The sequence below is a fragment of the Callithrix jacchus genome, chromosome 11, assembly GCF_049354715.1.
Source record: "Callithrix jacchus isolate 240 chromosome 11, calJac240_pri, whole genome shotgun sequence".
Lineage (NCBI taxonomy): Eukaryota > Metazoa > Chordata > Mammalia > Primates > Cebidae > Callithrix > Callithrix jacchus.
Genome location: NC_133512.1, coordinates 29,277,185 through 29,295,603, shown reverse-complemented (window position 1 = coordinate 29,295,603; position 18,419 = coordinate 29,277,185). Strand labels below are relative to the sequence as shown.

General features: G+C 39.6%; 1 protein-coding gene across 8 annotated transcripts in view; it reads left to right on the top strand.

Moving 5' to 3' along the window:
* Positions 1–7,182, top strand: part of CREB5 (cAMP responsive element binding protein 5) — a 416,669-nt gene extending 409,487 nt beyond the window's left edge. For 5 of the 8 annotated variants that reach the window (XM_017975230.4, XM_035253540.3, XM_054237135.2 and 2 more), the window contains 2 exons: positions 3,507–3,615; positions 4,549–7,182. In XM_017975230.4, the coding sequence (XP_017830719.1) occupies positions 3,507–3,615; positions 4,549–4,712 (273 nt within the window). In that variant the 3' untranslated portion in view covers positions 4,713–7,182. Of the gene's footprint in view, positions 1–3,506; positions 3,616–4,193; positions 4,223–4,548 lie in introns of all 8 variants that reach the window. The other 3 variants (XM_078342509.1, XM_078342508.1, XM_054237136.2) reach the window with 1 other exon arrangement.
* Positions 7,183–18,419: the final 11,237 nt, after the last annotated feature.

The window sequence follows — 18,419 nt, the reverse complement described above, 5'->3', positions numbered from 1 at the left end:
TGTTTGAGCATATCGAAAGTAATGAATAAAAGTCAAGAGTGAATTGGGTAATCTGCTTTCTCAATAGAATGTGACACAAAATTGCTTATAGAATAAAAAAAATTCTTTCTGGAAGGAACTTAGGGAACAAATTCAACCATTGCGTTTTATTCTTGGCTGGCATGGCAGCTTGGGAACTCAAACTCCATTATTCTCAACTTTCAGAGGAGAGTTCCTTTTCCTACTGGATGCTGCCGCATGAATCTCCTCTATGACTTCTGTGGTTATTAGGCCTTTCTTTAGTTCTTTAGCATCATAGTTATGTGCATATGATATAAACAAGAAGCTAATTGCTCTTGTCTACTGAGGACATTAATTGGTGTTTATTTCCCCACCATAATGTGGCTAAATAACATAATTATTAACACGCTACATTAAGAAATATGTCCTGCCAGGCACAGTTGCTCGTGCCTGTAATCCCAGCACTTTGGGAGGCTGAGGCTGGAAAATCACTTGAGGTCAGGAGTTCAAGACCAGCCTGGGCAGAATAGCTAGACCCCAGTCTTTGCAAAACAAGTTTTAAAATTAGCTGGACATTGTGGCACATGTCTGTAGTCCCAGCTACTCAGAAGGCTAAGGTCGGAGGATTGCTTCAGCCCAGGAGGTAGAGGCTGCAGTGAACCATGATGGTGCTACTGCAGTCCAGCCCGGACAACAGAGCAAACCCTTTCTCTATAAAAATACAAAAAGAATATGTTCATTTTCACATATATCTTTAAGTGATGGTCAGTTGTCTCAATATTCTCTGGGTTCTGCATTTTTACAGACCCTCACAATGCTCAGCTTTGCTCTCTGTACTTACAACATATCGCTTTATTAATAAAATGTTTTGCTGTGCAAAGACTAAATGCTACCAAGGTTGCATACTTTGTATGGGGTTTTGGTGATAGGCTAGGGTACCACATGTGCTGATTGGTGCTCTTTTATAGTAAAACAGCATTATGAAAGCAAAAATTGGTTGTGAAAATGGGGCATGCCAAGTATCATAGGCAGTCAGCTCTTTGCTAACTGTAGAAACTCAGAGAATGGAATTCAGAGTGTTTTCTTAGGGAAGGGGCAATGATCTTTGTGCCTGAAAGATCAAATGCTGCTTAGAAAGTTTTGACTACCCAGAACACAGCAGGGGAAGAAATGGAGACTAAATTCAACCTCTCCAAAATGGAGACTAAATAATTCAACCTCTCCAAAATGGAGACTAAATAATTCACTCTCTCCAAAATGGAGACTAAATTCAACCTCTCCAAAATGGCCACCAGGCGGGGTGTGTTTTTTCCTCCAAAAGTATAAGAAAGCAGGAGAACCCAGTTTTGTTTTTAATACTTTTCTTGTTTGTTGTTTTCTAGGTAAAAAAAAGTATGGATTCACTAGAAATTGGAACTTGATTCCATTTTCTAAGATCCTTTGTCTACATTATCTGCAGCTGAGGGCTTCTACTCGGGTTGCAAGGTGTCTGGCAGTTTTGATTTCAGAAAAGTGTTATTTCTGTAGTCTAAATGCAAATAATATGACATTTCCTTCTGAAGCAAATACACACACACACACACACACACACATCTCTGTTTCCTTGTTTTTTGTTTGGTTGATTTTTTTTAAACCAGAGATTGCTTTCATATGATGGTCTAGAAGTGTCTTTCTTTTATATGTGCTATTTTGAGCAGAGGGAAAACTGGGAAAAAGAAAAAAAGGCTATCTGAATTTAGATAGGTGTAAAATCAAAGAGGAAGAAGTTAGTGTTTAAGGCTAAAATAAGTTGTCCTATAAGTTACCAATTTTGGTTTCCACAGAGTCCCTTAACAATCATATTCATTTGGAGCTGGGAGGTACAATTTGCCTTCTTGAATGTTCTGAGATGTAAGAGCAGTTTTCTTGTTTCATTAAGTGATTTATTCATCATTAGGGCTAATTTCTCAAATGGTCATTTTTATTTGGTAAAAATAAAGTTTGGAAAAGAAAGGGAATGGCATGAGATTTGTAGATGAGATTTTTATTATTTTGTTATTGTTTTTATTTTGTTTTGTTATTAATATTACTCAATATGTGGTTGCTTATAATGTATTCACAAAGAAATTTAGAAATGGGAGGTATTCCTTAAAACAGATTTCATATTTTTAGAGTAACTTCTAGAATCCCCAGCACACTTTCCTAGGTGATAAATACATGGCTGAAAAGCCAAGTTCATATTGAAAGTGTAGACACAACTTAATGACAGCAATGTTCATCATCCCTTTCTGTGTGCATGCGTTTTTTAGGTTTCCTACATGTGAAGTATAATGCCTGGTGGCTGCAAATCAAAGAGAGGATATTACCGATCACAATTTTTAAATGGCTTATACAAGATAACACTACATTTACAGTTTACTTTTATCGAGTAGAAGCATCTCAGAGCCGCCATCTATTTTATGTTTATAGACATTGGGTGCCAAGTTTGTTATTCTACAAAGCTACAAGCATACCTTTGTCGATTGCTATTAATACTTGAGATCTGAGGTGCTTATGTGAGTAAATAAGAAGACCCCACACTATCCACAATATTCTGATACTGAAAGGGGAAAGAGTATTTTGTAGACTGAAATTGGCCAAATAATCAATGAACTCAATCAAATAAATTCAATCATGGCCCAAACCTTCCTTGCCTCTTGCCTCCCTGAGCTGACATCATCCCACCTGCAGCTGACCAACACATGCACATGGGCTTCCGTGCCTCCTGCTCCTGGGCATGAGGCAGGTGGGCATGCTCTGCTGAACAGTAGCCCATGAACAGTAGTTGCCAACTACTGGACAACTGGTGGGAGGAGCAGGAATTCATGGCTGAAGGTCAATTTATTTTCAAATATACTTTTTAGATCGAGCAACACAGACTTCTTTTGGAAAGTCTGATGGTACACAGGTCAGCTTTTTCTGATTGCATTTCCGGTGGAAGCCACAAATTCTACCACATAATTCTGCCCATTGCATGCCTCACATTCACATTCTCAATAGGATTTCAATCCTAGCTTGTGAAGGTTATGATAGCTAAATGTATTAAGTGCTTAGTATGGCCTGGACATTGCTCTAAGTGTTTCCCATCTATTACCGTATTTAATTCTCACAATAACACAAATAATCTTGTACACTTCTTATCCCCATCTTACAACGAGGTTGCTGGAGCTCAGCTGGGATATGTTATCTGCCTAGGATCACGCAGTAAGTGTGGAGTAAGGATTCTCACCTGGTTTCAGTGCCCATCACCTAAGGGTGTGGTCTAGCCTTTTAATAAGGTTCAGATCTTAAGTTAAAACCTAATCTCTTCACAAAGCCCCTAGTAAATGTGAGGAGGGCCAAACTTTCAGGCGAACCACACTCAATGATACTCTTCATGTCATTCAGACATAACAGAAAAGTTTGCCAGTGTTGTTGTTGAAAGTGCACAGGCCTTTGGGTTTGTATCCTCTGGTCTTCTCAACATGGTCTTAATATATCTCTTTCAGAATGAAGTGTCTATGTTGAAAAACGAGGTGGCCCAGCTGAAACAGTTGTTGTTAACACACAAAGACTGCCCGATAACAGCCATGCAGAAGGAATCGCAAGGATATCTAAGTAAGTCACTGACGCTATCACTTTTCTTTAGTGCCCAACTTTTTTGCCACTAAGTTTGCACTGAATTTGATTGAAAGAGCAAAAATAAAGTGTAGACTGTACTTCCAGGCAGATATACTAGAATTCTTGAGTGGCTGCCAGACTATTCTTCCAAGGAGATACCTTTTTCCTGACCCCTATGCAACACCATGCCCACCACCTCCTGATACTTTCTGGCTACACCTTACCTGACATTTCAAAGTATTGAAAAAAAATACCAAATTCCAGTTTTGCAGCCGGTAAGAAAAGAGCCAGCTGAAGCCCAGGTACCAGTGGCTTAGCTGTCTCCTTCAGAAATCCGTGGGCTGGGAACAAGGCCTTGGATGAATCATATCCAGTGCCTCCAGATACACTGCATGTTACTCACTGGGCTGAGAAGCTGGTGACCTGGCCTCAGTTTACCAATAAGTAAAATGGACCCCTTCGTTCAGACCCCAGTTTCTGCATTTGGAATCCAGTTAAATGATAGTTGAGTAGGGATGGTGGGAGGAACAGGGATTCATGGCTGAAGGTCAATTTATTTTCAAATAATTTTTTAGATTGAGCAACACAGATTCTCCCACCACATGTGAGTATTTTCCACATTTGATATATGGATGGCTATTTAAAAAGACAAGGTGGGGAAGGTCACATGACCATGACTGAAACACATCAAATCATTTTACTGACACAGAAAGCATGGCTTTGCTCGTAGCTATAAACTGGAAAGGCGCAGCATTGTGACAACAGTTGAAAATAAAGCCTTGAAATTAACTTTTAGAAGAAAATGTGTGAACCTTCTATTTCAAGTAAATATCTAGTACTGTGTCTCTGAGGAGTCCACAAGTCCATACAAAAAAGACCTATATTGGTGTGTGTGTGTGTGTGTGTGTGTTGTCTTTGTTTCCCCCCTAGGTCCGGAGAGTAGCCCTCCTGCAAGTCCTGTCCCAGCTTGCTCCCAGCAACAAGTCATCCAGCATAATACCATCACTACTTCCTCATCGGTCAGCGAGGTGGTAGGAAGCTCCACCCTCAGCCAGCTCACCACTCACAGAACAGACCTGAACCCGATTCTTTAAAATGCACCATGAGACCTGGCCTCCAAGAAGAGCTGTAGCATACCATGCGTCCTTTCTTTTAAGGGCATTTTTAGAATTAACTCAGACCTGGAAGACTCCTCAGCCCTTCAAAGACTGGCTTTCATTTTTATAGTTATTATGGAAAAGTTGTCTTTTATACTTAGTTATATAAGAAAAAAGGGAGTTATGCAATTAATATCTATCAGCTTGGGAAACGCTTTGGTGCTTTTCTCCAATTTTCTGGTACCAGTTACTTGTTTATAAATTGAACCTTTTCTGTATATAGCCATGGTTTCATTCTTATCAGCCCAACCCTTTACCTGAAACACTGAATCTTGTTAAACCACAGCTTTAGCCAAAATGAGGCATACCTAGATGTCAAGTAAGACAGATCCGAGGTAACTGGGTAAGAAATCTTTTGACATCTTAACTCATGTTGAGTTTGTGCTGTGGTGTCACCAGAATCCCAGCTAAACACACAGCCTTTCCCACCATCTTTTTTCTTACTATAAAATATTCTGAGATCCACTGATGTCCAAATAATACCACTGAGTAGCCCTTCACCTCTCCTTCTCTTGGTCCACTTGCTCGAATGCCCAGTTTTCCTCTCCATTTCCACTTTTTCTTGGGCTCCCTGTTTACTCTTTTTACTTTCAATTGTTTTATTTTTTTCCCTTTAGCATTGCATGTGAAAAAGAAAATGATGTTTAAAGAAAAAACAAAAAAAAAAGCAAACCTCCAAAACGTGGACCTAACCATTGCTTCACTTACACATCACCCACAGCTGGAGTTCATTCAACTCTTGCTTTTCACAAAACAGTAACCACAAGATGTTTAATGTGCCTGATTTAATGTTTTTAATAATCAGAGCAAATAAAAAGGTGGTTCAGTTATAAGTGAAGCACGGTTGGATACCAGCTGGGGAGACACTAGGGAAGGGAGTTTTGTAAGCCTTGATTGTGAAAGTCCAAATTTTGATGTGGGGATATAACATGACACCCTTGAATTGCAACTGGTTTTATATGGCCTGTCTATAACAGTGAAAATCCATGTACTATATAATAATTCAGAAGGGCTCTATTCACTACACACAGATTATATGGTTCAATCATCAGCTGCTAATAGCCTAAGATTTATATTATTTTTTTTCTTAAGCCTATAGAACTGGCTTTGCTCTTCTGGGGGGTGAAAAGAGACTACTGGAGAAACGAAAAGAGAAAGAAAACCCAATGTTCCCATAGGGGCACTTTCAACCTTCCCATGACAGTTAAAGCATGCTTTGACTGCTGAAGGAACCCCATGGATGAGGCACAGGCTACTTCTCTCTTTTTTTTTCTTTTTTGAGATAGGGTCTCACCCATCACCCAGGCTGAAGTGCAGTGGTGCGATCATGGATCACTGCAGCCTCAACCTCCTGGGTTCAAGCGATCCTTCCACCTCTGCCTCCCGAGTAGCTGGGACCACAGGCTCACACAATGTATTTTTATTTTTATTTTAGAATAAAAGATGAGCTCTCTCTTATGTTGCCCAGCCTGGTCACAAATAATCATCCTACTTCTTCCCAAAGTGTTGGGATTATAGGCGTGAGCCACTGCACCCAGCCTTCTTCACTCTTCTGAATTATTCTGATTTATTTTCAACAACTTTGTAAACATGTCCATGATACAAAGCAGACAGTCCCTGAACCACAGTCGTGCCTCCTTGAAACAAGCCATTCTACTGTGCTAATGTTTTAATATCGCATCTCACAAATAACAGGGGTGAATGTTTCTCCCTAGCAGTCTAGGCAGGTGCTGGTGTTTCATCTCCATTTGAATGCTTGACCTCTTAACGTTTGTGTGTGTGTGTGTGTGTGTGTGTGTGTGTGTGTGTGTGTGTGTGTTTGTGTGTGTGTTCATGGGTTTTAAAAGAACAGTATTTTACAAAAGGTGTAGCTTTTATAAGAGTTCAGAAAAGGGAAGGATGTGTTTTTTTCTCTCACTATAGTATAAGAATCTATTTTGGAGAAAAAAAGAAAATATGAGGGTCTCAAAGCATGATTTTTATATAACTAGTTTCTGTTTTATCTAATAACTTACTTTTTAAATCAATATTTATCAACAATTTTTCCGTGTATGCAGTGCTTTCAAAAGATGGTTTTGAGTGTCCAGTGAAACTTCTGACTTGGATGTATAGTTGAAGAATCAAAACGAAAGCAAAAAAAAAAAAGAAAAAAGAAAAAATGCAAATGAAAGAATTTTTTATTATATTTTAGACAAACATATCATTTTCAAGTATTTTAAATACTGAATTCATAGTTGTTGTTTTTTAAATTCCAGCATGGTTTAATCTGACTGGCTTCCTACGAAATATTTAAGAAGAAGCTTTAAAAAGAAGTTAGTATTCATATCTCTGTTTTGAAATCAAAAATAATATTTCAAAATTCCTTCCTAGGACCATCTGTCTCCCCTTGCCCCACAAAAAGGAAAAAGAGTGCATTAAAGTGTTTAGTTGGGTTTTTAAATTTTTATTCTATGTTTTGCTTTGTTTTAAGTGAACAAAAATTTTTCTTTCTTTACTACATGCATAGCACTTAATAAAACGGATTTTTAAAAAATCCACTAGTAATATCAGAATGTCCAGGGAGTGACTGTCACTACAATGATGGTTTAGTTTACTTCTGTTCCACCTTTTGATTGAAATATTTAGTTGTTAGGCTGAAAGCCTCTGCAGTTAAGAACGTGCCTGAGTTTTCTCCGTTCAGCAACTTGACAGTTTGACTGATGTGCATTATATATAGCTCAATTATGTCTGTTTTTTATGCTAAGTAGGAAAACCAACCACATGCATTAGCAAACCGGCCTCAACATATAATTAGAATAAACTGTCTTCTTGTTCTACTCAGGGCCTTTAGGTGTGCTCATTCACGGTATGGAAATACAGTAAATGAAAGATTCCAACTAGTTGTCAGTGCTTCTTGAAATCCCAAACAGAAAGGTACACTGGTCAAATCCAACACTTGGCTTATCAGTATTAACTCTTTTACCTAAAGGCCTAGCCATCACCAGACAACAGAATAATCAATCTGCCTAAAAATCCCTCCTCCTCGTCCTATATTTTTGCCTATTTGGGAGAGTTTCTTTGTACTCCATTCTCCTCCCCCAACCAGTGACTGGGTCACCCATCCATGTGTTTGCCAATCAGTCATCATGGCCTTCAGAGCACCCGTCCTAAGGAAGGAAAATCCGCTACACTGCCTCTCCCCATTCGTTTGTGGTTTTCTTGATCGGTGAGATCTGCCTCTGAGGTCACTGCCAGCCTTCCTGGGAACTTCTACAGTGCCTCCCCTGCCTTATGTGATGGAAGTTAACAACTCTGATAGGTACACCTGAGAGCATTTCTACCAGGTGAATTCTCACCTAAGTGGAGGTGTCCACATCTTAATTGTTTCTCCTTGACACATTTCTCAATCCACAATGCCAGGAGAGGTACAGTGAAAATCCCAGCCCTGGATGAATGTACTAATTTTAAAGCCAGGTGTTAAGTCGGATGTTTTCCCGTTACACTACTACTCACCCCTCTCCTACCCCCACATCAATGTTTGTGAGTCACAGTCTTAAAAGAGCCTGTGGGAGACAAGCAGTTTGTGTGCTCTCACAGTATATATTATAGTGATTAGGGTGACTTAGAGCAAATACTCTTTGGAGCCTATGTAATCAGCGAAACAAAATGGAGAGTGTATTCTGATAGAGGGGTGTCGATGGTGAATGTTCTAGAGGTTGTTGCCTGTTAAAAATTTTTAGTGTGTAAGTTGAGTTTTTCATTAAAATCATAAACCAGCTGTGGCAACAGACAAGCCTTCAGCTGGGGGGTTTTAAGCCTCGGTAACTGCTATAAAACTAGCCATCCAATTAGGATAGAATGTGTTTCTTTCTGGTTAAAAAAAGAAAAAAACCATCTAAGAAAATATATATGTATGTATGTGTGTATACAGTGGAATTCAAGGACCAAAGCAAAATTTGAACAGGAATCTATTAATTTAGAATTTTATAAGATATTTATTAATAAATGTTATTTTTAAACATTCCATTTGAACAGTATTCTTCTGTAGGAATCTACTTTGTTTTTAAAGTGTTAGTCCATAATAAACTACTATAGTTGTGTGTATTTTCATTTTTTCAGGGTTTCAAATGGCTTTTCTCCACCATTTGGTGGAAATGTTTGCTTAGATCTCTGTGCATAGATATTTCAAGGATTTTTATTGCTCTGTGAGTTATTTTTTAATCGACATTTTGAGCAGTTTTTTTAAACATTTATTTCTGTTTTCATTTTTAAAGTAAGCTCTTTCATTTAGGAAGCAGAGTTCAGCTAAAGGGAATCAGTAACTATAACTGGAACAGTTTTCTTGTAGAAGTATAAAAACAACTTCATCTCTGCCTCTCTCCACCCCACCCCAATTTCCTAGAAAGCCTTGCACTATTCAGCTCCCTTAGTGCTTTTTGTCCCTTCCTGAACAATATGCAGTAGCTTTAAGCCATTCAAGCTCCATTATGCAGTGTATCTGAGAAGGGAAAGGAAACAACCCATTTAAATTTGAATAAAACCGTGCCTATGCGAACAGTAGCAATTTAGAATCTCTTTTCTGCTTTTAAAATAATTTATATTTTAAAATTGCACTTTAGCTTTTTGATCCCTTTCTATTTCTCTCATTCTCTTTCTAACCTCTTCTCTGTCCTCAAACTTGCCTTCGCTCTCCTTTACGGTGCCCCCAACCCTTCCTCCAAGGCTCTGAGCTGCATCATTTAAATTACTTTACAGATATTTGCACCAGGTACATTTATGTGCGTTCATTGGTAGCACAGCTGAGACCTGCGTCTCGCGTCAGCCTAGGTGAAGCCTACTACAACAGTGCCAAGGAGAAGAGCCAGTACACTATATGGGTTTATACTCTTTATCCCTTTATTCATAGCATGTTTTTTTTAAATGTTATATTATGCAACAGATGTGAGGCAGCAGCTAAGCTATACTTAAGAATTTTCTCTCATCTTCCAAACCAAAGTGTCCTGAATAAGCCAGGAGACTTATTCTTTTGTGCATTCTGATGCACATTTGACTGTTGTCCTAGCCATAGACTCTCTGAGGCCACTGAAAGAACAGTGGCCCTATCGATTTCATTCCTAGGTCTCAAAAATACAATGTTGCCTTGTAACGTAATTAGGGACAGCACCTCTATTTCACAATTGCAATCTAAGGTAGGATAAGACGACATAGCAGCAATAAACTTACAAGTAAAATTCAATACCAAAACAAACACGAAGAAATTTAAAAAAACAAAAAACCTAGCTCGTCATATTGTGAAAACGAAAAGTGTATGTCCATTCAAAATATTTTACTACTTCTCGTGGAGTTTTTCAGTGATGTAATGCTTGTAGCCAAATTGCTTAAAGAGTGTTTATATATTTTTTTCCTTATAAATTGTCTATTTTTTACGAAAAACTATTTAACCACAAGCTGAAGTGGGGGGTAAGGCTAAATTGCCAACATTTGTTAAAAGATTAATACTCTTAAGTGGCACTCTGATACCTTTCCAAGCTTATCATCAGAAAGGAATCAATAATTACCAACTGTTGTATTTAGACCAACTTAGAATATCTAGCTCATTAGAAGCCAGAATCTTGAAAGCTCCTTCTAAGCCATTTAAGATATTCTTACATTGAGCTTCATATTATAGAGCTTTATAGGATTGAATTTTTTACAACAGAATAATTTAGCCTCAGGGCTGAGAATGTGGAAGCTGAATAAATTAGCTTTAAATACATCATTAAAATCTTATGCACAATAAGCTCATTAGATTCCAGTTTTCTCATTTAGAATACCAATGCCACAGACACTACAGCGGATCATGAAAGGTATCAGTTGTGCTGAGTGGAGGGGGTGTAAGAGAAAGGACCCTTCCCAACCAGCAGCCAGAAATACAACCTACTCACCATTTTTCCTTCTAAGTTCTGCTAAATCACATCTGCCTCATAGAGAAAGGAGTGTTGCCTTTGAGAACTGTCTTGGAGAAAAGATAAGCTTGAAATGTTCTCTCTAGAGAGGACATAGGGTTTGGGATCCTCTGAAAAGGCCCAGAAAAATAGCTCAGTTCAAACACAATGTTCTAGGACAATTGGAATATAAATATTGTCCAAAAATATAATTAAAAGAAAAAAGTTTAGCACTGTGTAAAGTAAGTGTTAACTGAGGAAGTCCCAAAAAAGGTGCTGTCACTTTAAGTTCTGGACTTGGGGTTGTCTGTAAACAGCAAAGCATTTGTGTGTGTTTGTTTATTTGTAAAGCAACCACCTTCCTTATTGGAAGGAGAAAAAAGGGTACATACATGTAAATACTTGCTGCAGCATTTAATATGTTTAATTTTGTGTTAAGCTTTTTGTTGCATCATGAACGCATTTATTGTTACCAATGGACAATGAGTTCATTAAGACTGTTCAACTAGGCCAGATTTTTACATCTCTTTCTAGCAAGAAGAGACAAGATTTTGTGCATTTGTACAAATGTTAATATCATTGCAATTCCAATATAATAAAGCACTCAAATACAAATAATATATGTCATCTTTGCATGATGAAATTTGGGGTTGGGATAATGACTTCTGTTCCTCACATAGTCTTGTCAGTGGCATGTGAACCAGAGCAACTCCATCTTGAATAGGAGCTGGGTTGAATAAGGCTGAGACCTACTGGGCTGCATTTCCAGATGGTTATGGCATTCTTTTTTTTTGAGACGGAGGCTTGCTCTGTGTCCCAGGCTGGAGTGCAGTGGTGCAATCTCGGCCCACTACAACCTCTGCCTCCCCAGGGTCAAGCAATTCACCTGTCTCAGCCTCCCAAGTAGCTGGTACTACAGATTCGCGCCACCATGCTTAGCTAATTTTGTGTATTTTTGGTAGAGATGGGTTTTCACTCTGTTAGCCAGGATGATCTCTATCTCCTGACCTTGGGATCCGCCCACCTCGGCCTCCCCAAGTACTGGGATTACACCGTGAACCACCGCGCCCAGCCTGGTTAAAGGCATTCTAAGTCAGAGGATGAGATGGAAGGTTCGCACAAAATACAGGTCATAAAGACCTTTCTGATAAAACAGTTTGCAGTAATGAAGCCAGCTAAATCCCACCAAGACCAAGATGGCGACAAGAGTGACCTCTGGTTGTCCTCGCTGCTACACTCCCATCAGCACGACGACAGTTTACAAATGCCATGGCAATGACAGGACGTTATCCTATATGGTCTAAAAAGGGTAGGCATGAATAATCCACCCCTTGTTTAGTGTATCATCAAGAAATAACTGTAAAAATGGGCAACGAGCAGCCCTGGGGGCTGCTCTATGCAGTAGCCATTCTTTTATTCCTTTATTTTCTTAATAAACTTGCTTTCCTGAATTTACAGACTTGCCCTGAATTCTTTTTTGCACGAGCTCAAGAACCTACTCTTGGGATCTGGACCGGGACCCCTTTCTGATACCAGTCTCATTCACGACTTGTAAACCAAAGCTTACCCTTTCAGGGTCTCCAGTATTCAGGGACAAGAATCATCAGTTTTTCTCCTTCCCAGACCAGCACTACATCCCCACTGCCTCTTCTATCCAACTTCCCAGCTGAGGCCACTAATACAACACATTCACAGTGGGTTGGCCACACAACTTAATTTCACTCTAAGTGAGTTTGGGATTAGCAGATTTTAACAGTCAGGAAATACAGGCAGCCTAAGGTCATGTTCCAGCTTCTAGGAACCAAGAATCACGTGCTGGCTTCTCAGATAGTCAAATCCTGGCGTTCTTTGCTTGATCTTCAGAGAAGTCCTAAGGGTAGTCTTAGTCCTTTTATGTGTTCTTTTAGATATTGCCCTTCATTTCTTCCTCCTCTTGCTTTTATTCCTTGTTTTCTGTTAGTCATTCTTCTTTTCCTCTTACACTCGATATCTGATCCATCAGCAAAATCAGAATCCAACCATCTTGTAGCACCAATCTTACTGTTATGCCCTGTCTAAGCCATCAACATCTCTTACCTGGATTACTGCAATAATCTCCTAACCGCCAAACAGAGGGAGCCTTTGAAAATGGATGTCATACCATGTTCCCTCACTGCTCAAAACTGCAAGGGCTTCTCACCTCACTCAAATCAGACTAAAAGCCACAATCCTTCCACCACCCTCTTTAAGTTCTGTAACAACCCAACATGACCCATCCCCACCCCATTCATTGCCTGAGCTCACATCCTACCATTTCTCTTCCCTTTCCCCTTCTCCAGCTTCACTAATGTCTTTGCAGTTTCACAAACATTGGAAGCACCATCCACCTGGAAGCCTTTTCACAAGCCGTCCATTCCCTCTACCCAGAAGATTCTTCACCCCAGTATCAGCATAGCTTACTACCTCTAGCGTCTCCCTATCAGTAAAGCCTTCTCTCAGCTTCCTATACAAAATTACATCACTTGTCTGCCTTGCCCAGACTATCTTTTCTATAGTGTTTACTGCCACCTACCATAATTTATATTTCCTCACTGTTTTTCTTGCCACCACAAAAGCATAGGTATTTTCTATTTTGTTTAAACTTGAGACTAAGCTCTAGGACAGTGGACACACAATGGGACACAACAAACATTTCTGGAATGGATGACTTGGCCTTTGCTATCTTCCTCCTATTCTCTGAACATTCCTACCCTTCCACCTGTCCCTGCAGCCAAAGCAGCTGTATTTTAAAACCAGTACCAGGATATGTGGTTGGACACATAGCCTAGCGGTGGGAGAGGATATTTTAAATCGGCACAGAAACAATTGGGGGAAATGATCACTGTTCTGATAGCAATCCCATCTGCTAACATTTACACGTAAAGCCCTCAGTATTGTTAGTTCCCAGGAGTGTCTTTCTAATGCCCATTCCACACTCATTTTCAATTTCAAAAGCCATTACTATTGACTAAAGAAAACTGTTATGATCCTACATTTGTACTTTGAAAGCCGCCAATTCTAATCTCCATCCTACGTCTCATCCCTGTGTGTCCCCAGAGCTTCGCAGTGTTCTTGATCTTACACTTGCTGTTGTGGCTGGTAACTGGTAGATTACTAGCTCACATTTTACTTTTGCATTACATATTCCTTTATCCAACAAAAATAATTTTTAATCAAGTCAACCTGCCTTGTGTTTTGAGACCTAAGTATGCTTATAAAGAGATTGTAAACAAATTTGAAGCAACGATGGGGCCTCTTTTTAAAGTAATTGAAAACAAGCCAGTTTGATAGACCTGCTCCCATGGCAGTAATGTTGACTTTATCAAACCAGCCATAAAAATTAGGGTGCAAAAGAGTGGGGGAAGACTAAGTTTAAATATATAGGGTCTGGATTTAGACTTGCATACTTCAGAAGATACTTTCTGGCAACTGTAGATGGCTTTTCGAAATGGCTTAAAGGATGGATAAATTTTAACATCTGAAAATTGTTGTCTGTTAGCTAGTAGACCTAGTAAAACATAATTATTATTGAAAATTATTATATTTAAAACCAGAAAGTAAGTGAGTTTGGGATAATCCACCCCTTATTTAGCATATCATCAAGAAATAACCATAAAAATGAGCAACCAGCAGCCCTGGGGACTGCTCTTTATGCAGTAGCCATTCTTTTATTCCTTTACTTTCTTAGTAAACTTGCTTTCACTTTACAGACTTGCCCTGAATTCTTTCTTGCACAAGCTCAAGAACCTACTATTGGGGTCTAGACTGGGACCCCTTTCATGATACGCTAAACAAGGGGTGGATTATCCCAAACTCACTTTCTTTCTGGTTTTAAATATAATTTTCATCTTATATGTTGTCAAATATTGTGTCTTCACCAACATTATATTTCGTCGTACCCAACTGGAGGCTGAATCACAGAAATTGTCAGCAATCTTCTATAAATCTTTTTTACTCAATATTACTCTAACATGTAGATCCAACAGGCTATAAAAGGTCTCCCCTAAGTCGCTTGCACTTGTACTTTCTCAGAAGGAGAGCTGCCTACATGTTCATTTAAATGAATCAAATAGGAAGATTCTAGTTCATTCATAACACGTTCTTATTTTTCAACACTCTTACAGCAAGAAAATTGTTGCAACCATCTTAGACTGTTTGTTTTATCGCATATACACAGGACAAGTCTTTGACATACTATTAGTACATTTGAGTTATTCTAAATAGAGTATCCTCTGTTTAAATCTGTCCGCCAACTTTGATCTTGATTGATTCACCTCTAGTCAAAGTGGATTTGCTTGAAGAAAGAGAAACCTTATCAAGCAGGCTCAAATGACAGGAGATTTCTTGTAAGGGTGTCAGGGGTAGCTAGTGGAGCTCAACCAGGCAATGTGGCAATTATCATAAGGAGGCTTCCGGAAGGTCATTAAATAGCTAATCTTCTGGCTTGTCTCTGGCTCTGAGGCCACATGGTTTCTCATTCTGCTCTGTGCTTGCTGCTCTCTCTGTGTAAATTGATTTGTACACTCACTCAACTGCTACTATGTTGGCTAATCATTTATCTCCAAAACAATAGCCTCACCTCCCCCCACCCCAGCATATCTATGGGCTTCCAGTTAAAGCGCCCAACCAACTCATAATGCATCCATCTTTCTATTCTAATTTTCCAGGAGACAGACTCTGATTGGCCATACCGGATGAGGCTTGTATCGCTGGTCCAATCAGTTACGTGTGGGGAGGCAGGGTTACATGTTCCTACTTCTTAAGACAGAGCAGGATTTTCAGAAAGGGAGTGAGGAGAAAAATGATTGCTAAAAGAAAAAATCATTGGTGGTTCTAAAGCCACCTCATAAAACTACAGTCACTTTCCCTTAAAACCTCCCACGAGATTAAAGTACAGTGAGGAGACCAGCACAAAATCAGAAATCTAGTAGATGGTAACAAATAATGAATGAATGGTTAATGACTTCTTGGGTTTTTTGTTTGTTTGTTTTGGGGGGAATAGAGTTTCACTCTCCAGTCCCTAGGCTGGAGTGCAGTGGCGTGATCTTGGCTCATCACATCCTCTAACTCCCGGGTTCAAGTGATTCTCATGCCTCAGCCTCCCAAGTAGCTGGGATTACAGGTGCCCGCCACCACACCCAGTGAATTTTTGTATTTTTAGTAGAGACAGGGTCTCGCCATGTTGGCCACGCTAGTCTCAAACTCCTAACCTCAGGTTAGCCACCTACCTGGGCCTCCCAAAGTGCTGGGATTACAGGTGTGAGCCACCGCTTCCCACCCTATGAATTCTTGTTTTATTGAAAACTTGGAAGTGAAGCAAATAGAATATTCATTGAAGATGACATAAGTGATTTTACAAAGCTAAGGATTTTGTGGATGTAATAGCTTAGCTTGTAGTCCATAAAATCCAGAATATAAACCATCAGCAAGAGTGAGATTTTATTTTGCCATGTTTTATAATGATTTACCACTCTCTTACTTTAAACTGATTTTACACATACGCTTTCCAAGAAAGACGACTGCTGTGTTGTTCTTATAGACTCATAGGTGACTCCAGCGTTAGTGTTTGTCAGGATGTTGGCACAATGTCTCTGTAGGATGGGGTCAGGAAACACTCTTGTCCCCAAACTCCCTCCAGGTATTATATTAGCCATCTTAATAAGCCTTTATGACAAGGGAATAGGATAGTTCCTATCATAAACCTCCAAGAAAGCAATGAGTATTGCTATAAAGAAGGGTAGAACAAGCTCTTAACAAAGAATTTAAAACCTCGGAGGAAAAACTAATAGTTCTGCATTTTAATACCAAGTTGTCTATGGATTTCCTTTATGACCTAAACAAACACAAATCTTGATTCTTTGTATCTTTGTCAGTATAAACATACTCAGGGTGAAGTGGGCATAATTTCTGCGGTGGCTTTCTACGGAACTCTGCCCAACGCCATAACTACCTCCTCTGGAGAGTTTCTCTTCCCCCAACTCCATCCAGTTGGCTTCTGCAAGAGCTTCCATAACCGTATCTCCAGGCTTATGTTCTTAGGGTAATACTTGGCCTTTAGCTCACGATAGAATCATCAATCCCAGCGACTAGATATTGGGATAGGGAACCTAGAGATTTGGGTTTTCTGCCTGGCAGCTGAATCTAAAAGATACAAAACTTGGGAGCTGCCACAGGTCATGTTTCTGTCACGCAAGGGAACTCGGTAGCAAAAGAGAAAAGTCAAGTCAACATAGCAGGTATAGAAGGAAGAGGCAGAAAGAGAGTTCTAGAAATGCTCATTTTCTGTCTAAATGATTCTTTTTATCAACTTTTTTTTTTTTTTTAGAGACAAGCTTTCACTCTGTTGCCAGGCTGGAGTGCAGTGACATAATCATGGTAACTGCAGCCTCAACCTCCTGGGCTCAAGCAGTCTCCTACCTCAGTCTAGAGTAGCTGGGACTATAGGTGCACCACCATGCCTGGCTAATTTTTAATTTTAATTTTCTTTTTTTTAGATACAGGATCTCGCAATGTTATACAGGCTGGCTCAAACTCCTGAGCTCAAGTAATCCTCCCACCTTGGCCTCCTAAAGTGTTGGGATTACAGGCATGAGCCATGGAGTGCAGTCTTTTTCAAGCAATTCATAATGGCTCACTGCAACCACAACCCTCCTCGAAACATGGTTTTACTATAAGATAGCCCAAGGTCCTTCTAATAAATGTCTCCTTTTGCTTTCATTAGTTTAGGTGGGTTTCTATCACTTAGAAGCAATAGAGGTCTATGCATAAAGTGACCGGACCTTCTAGTCTGTATTACACTGGCATAGGAGAGGAGATGTGAAGTTGCCCAGTCAGTGCAAGGACATGCAGGCCACATCCATACATCAGAGCGTTACCACACTTGAAGAGAACATGCCCTAGAGGTGGCTCTCTGGACCACCAAGCTGTGTGTGGTATAGAATACCCACACCTATTTCACAGACAATGAGTTAAGTGTAAGTTATTCTTCTTAAGGAATATTTGCAGATCTAGCATTATAGTTGCCTACTTTGATGAATGGATAAAGGACTCCAAGGTAATGCCTTTCATTCCCTATGTGTCCTTAGGTACATAATAAAATGGAAAAAAAAAAAGTATGAGAATACTTTTGACTGCAAATACAAGACAACCCAATTTTGAGTGGTTTAAACAAATAGGAGCTTATTCTTCCTGCATAGTAGGAAATCTGGAGATAAGGCTTTTGGCACAGATCTGGAAACCATATCAGCAGCTCTGTGATGCTATTAACCTTTCAGTGATGCTGGTCATCTCCTGAGCACACGATGGCTACTGAAGCTCTACAACACATCGCCAGTGAAAGCAGAAGAGGGGGAAGAATCGGTACCAGACACTTCCTCTTTTGTCCTCTTTCATCGATAAAACAAAAATTTTCCTAAAACGACTCTCACCCCTGGCCAGAACTGGACAATTTGGCCACTCTTTGCTTTAAAACAAGCTGAAATAGTGGGGAATGGGCTCACCATGCGTCCTTAGACCCATGCTTCCCAATTAGTGTACTATATTGAGGAAGGCCTATCGGTTACATGGTATTTCCATGTAAAACTGATCCGCTCATTTCTTGGGAAGGCTGGAGTCTCCCAGCTGGTTGTTCATGGCTATAAGCACATTCTTCTAGAGCTCCTTAGAAGGTGGCATAAATCAGTGGCATCCAATGACACCCCCTGTGGTCTCTTCAGATGATGAT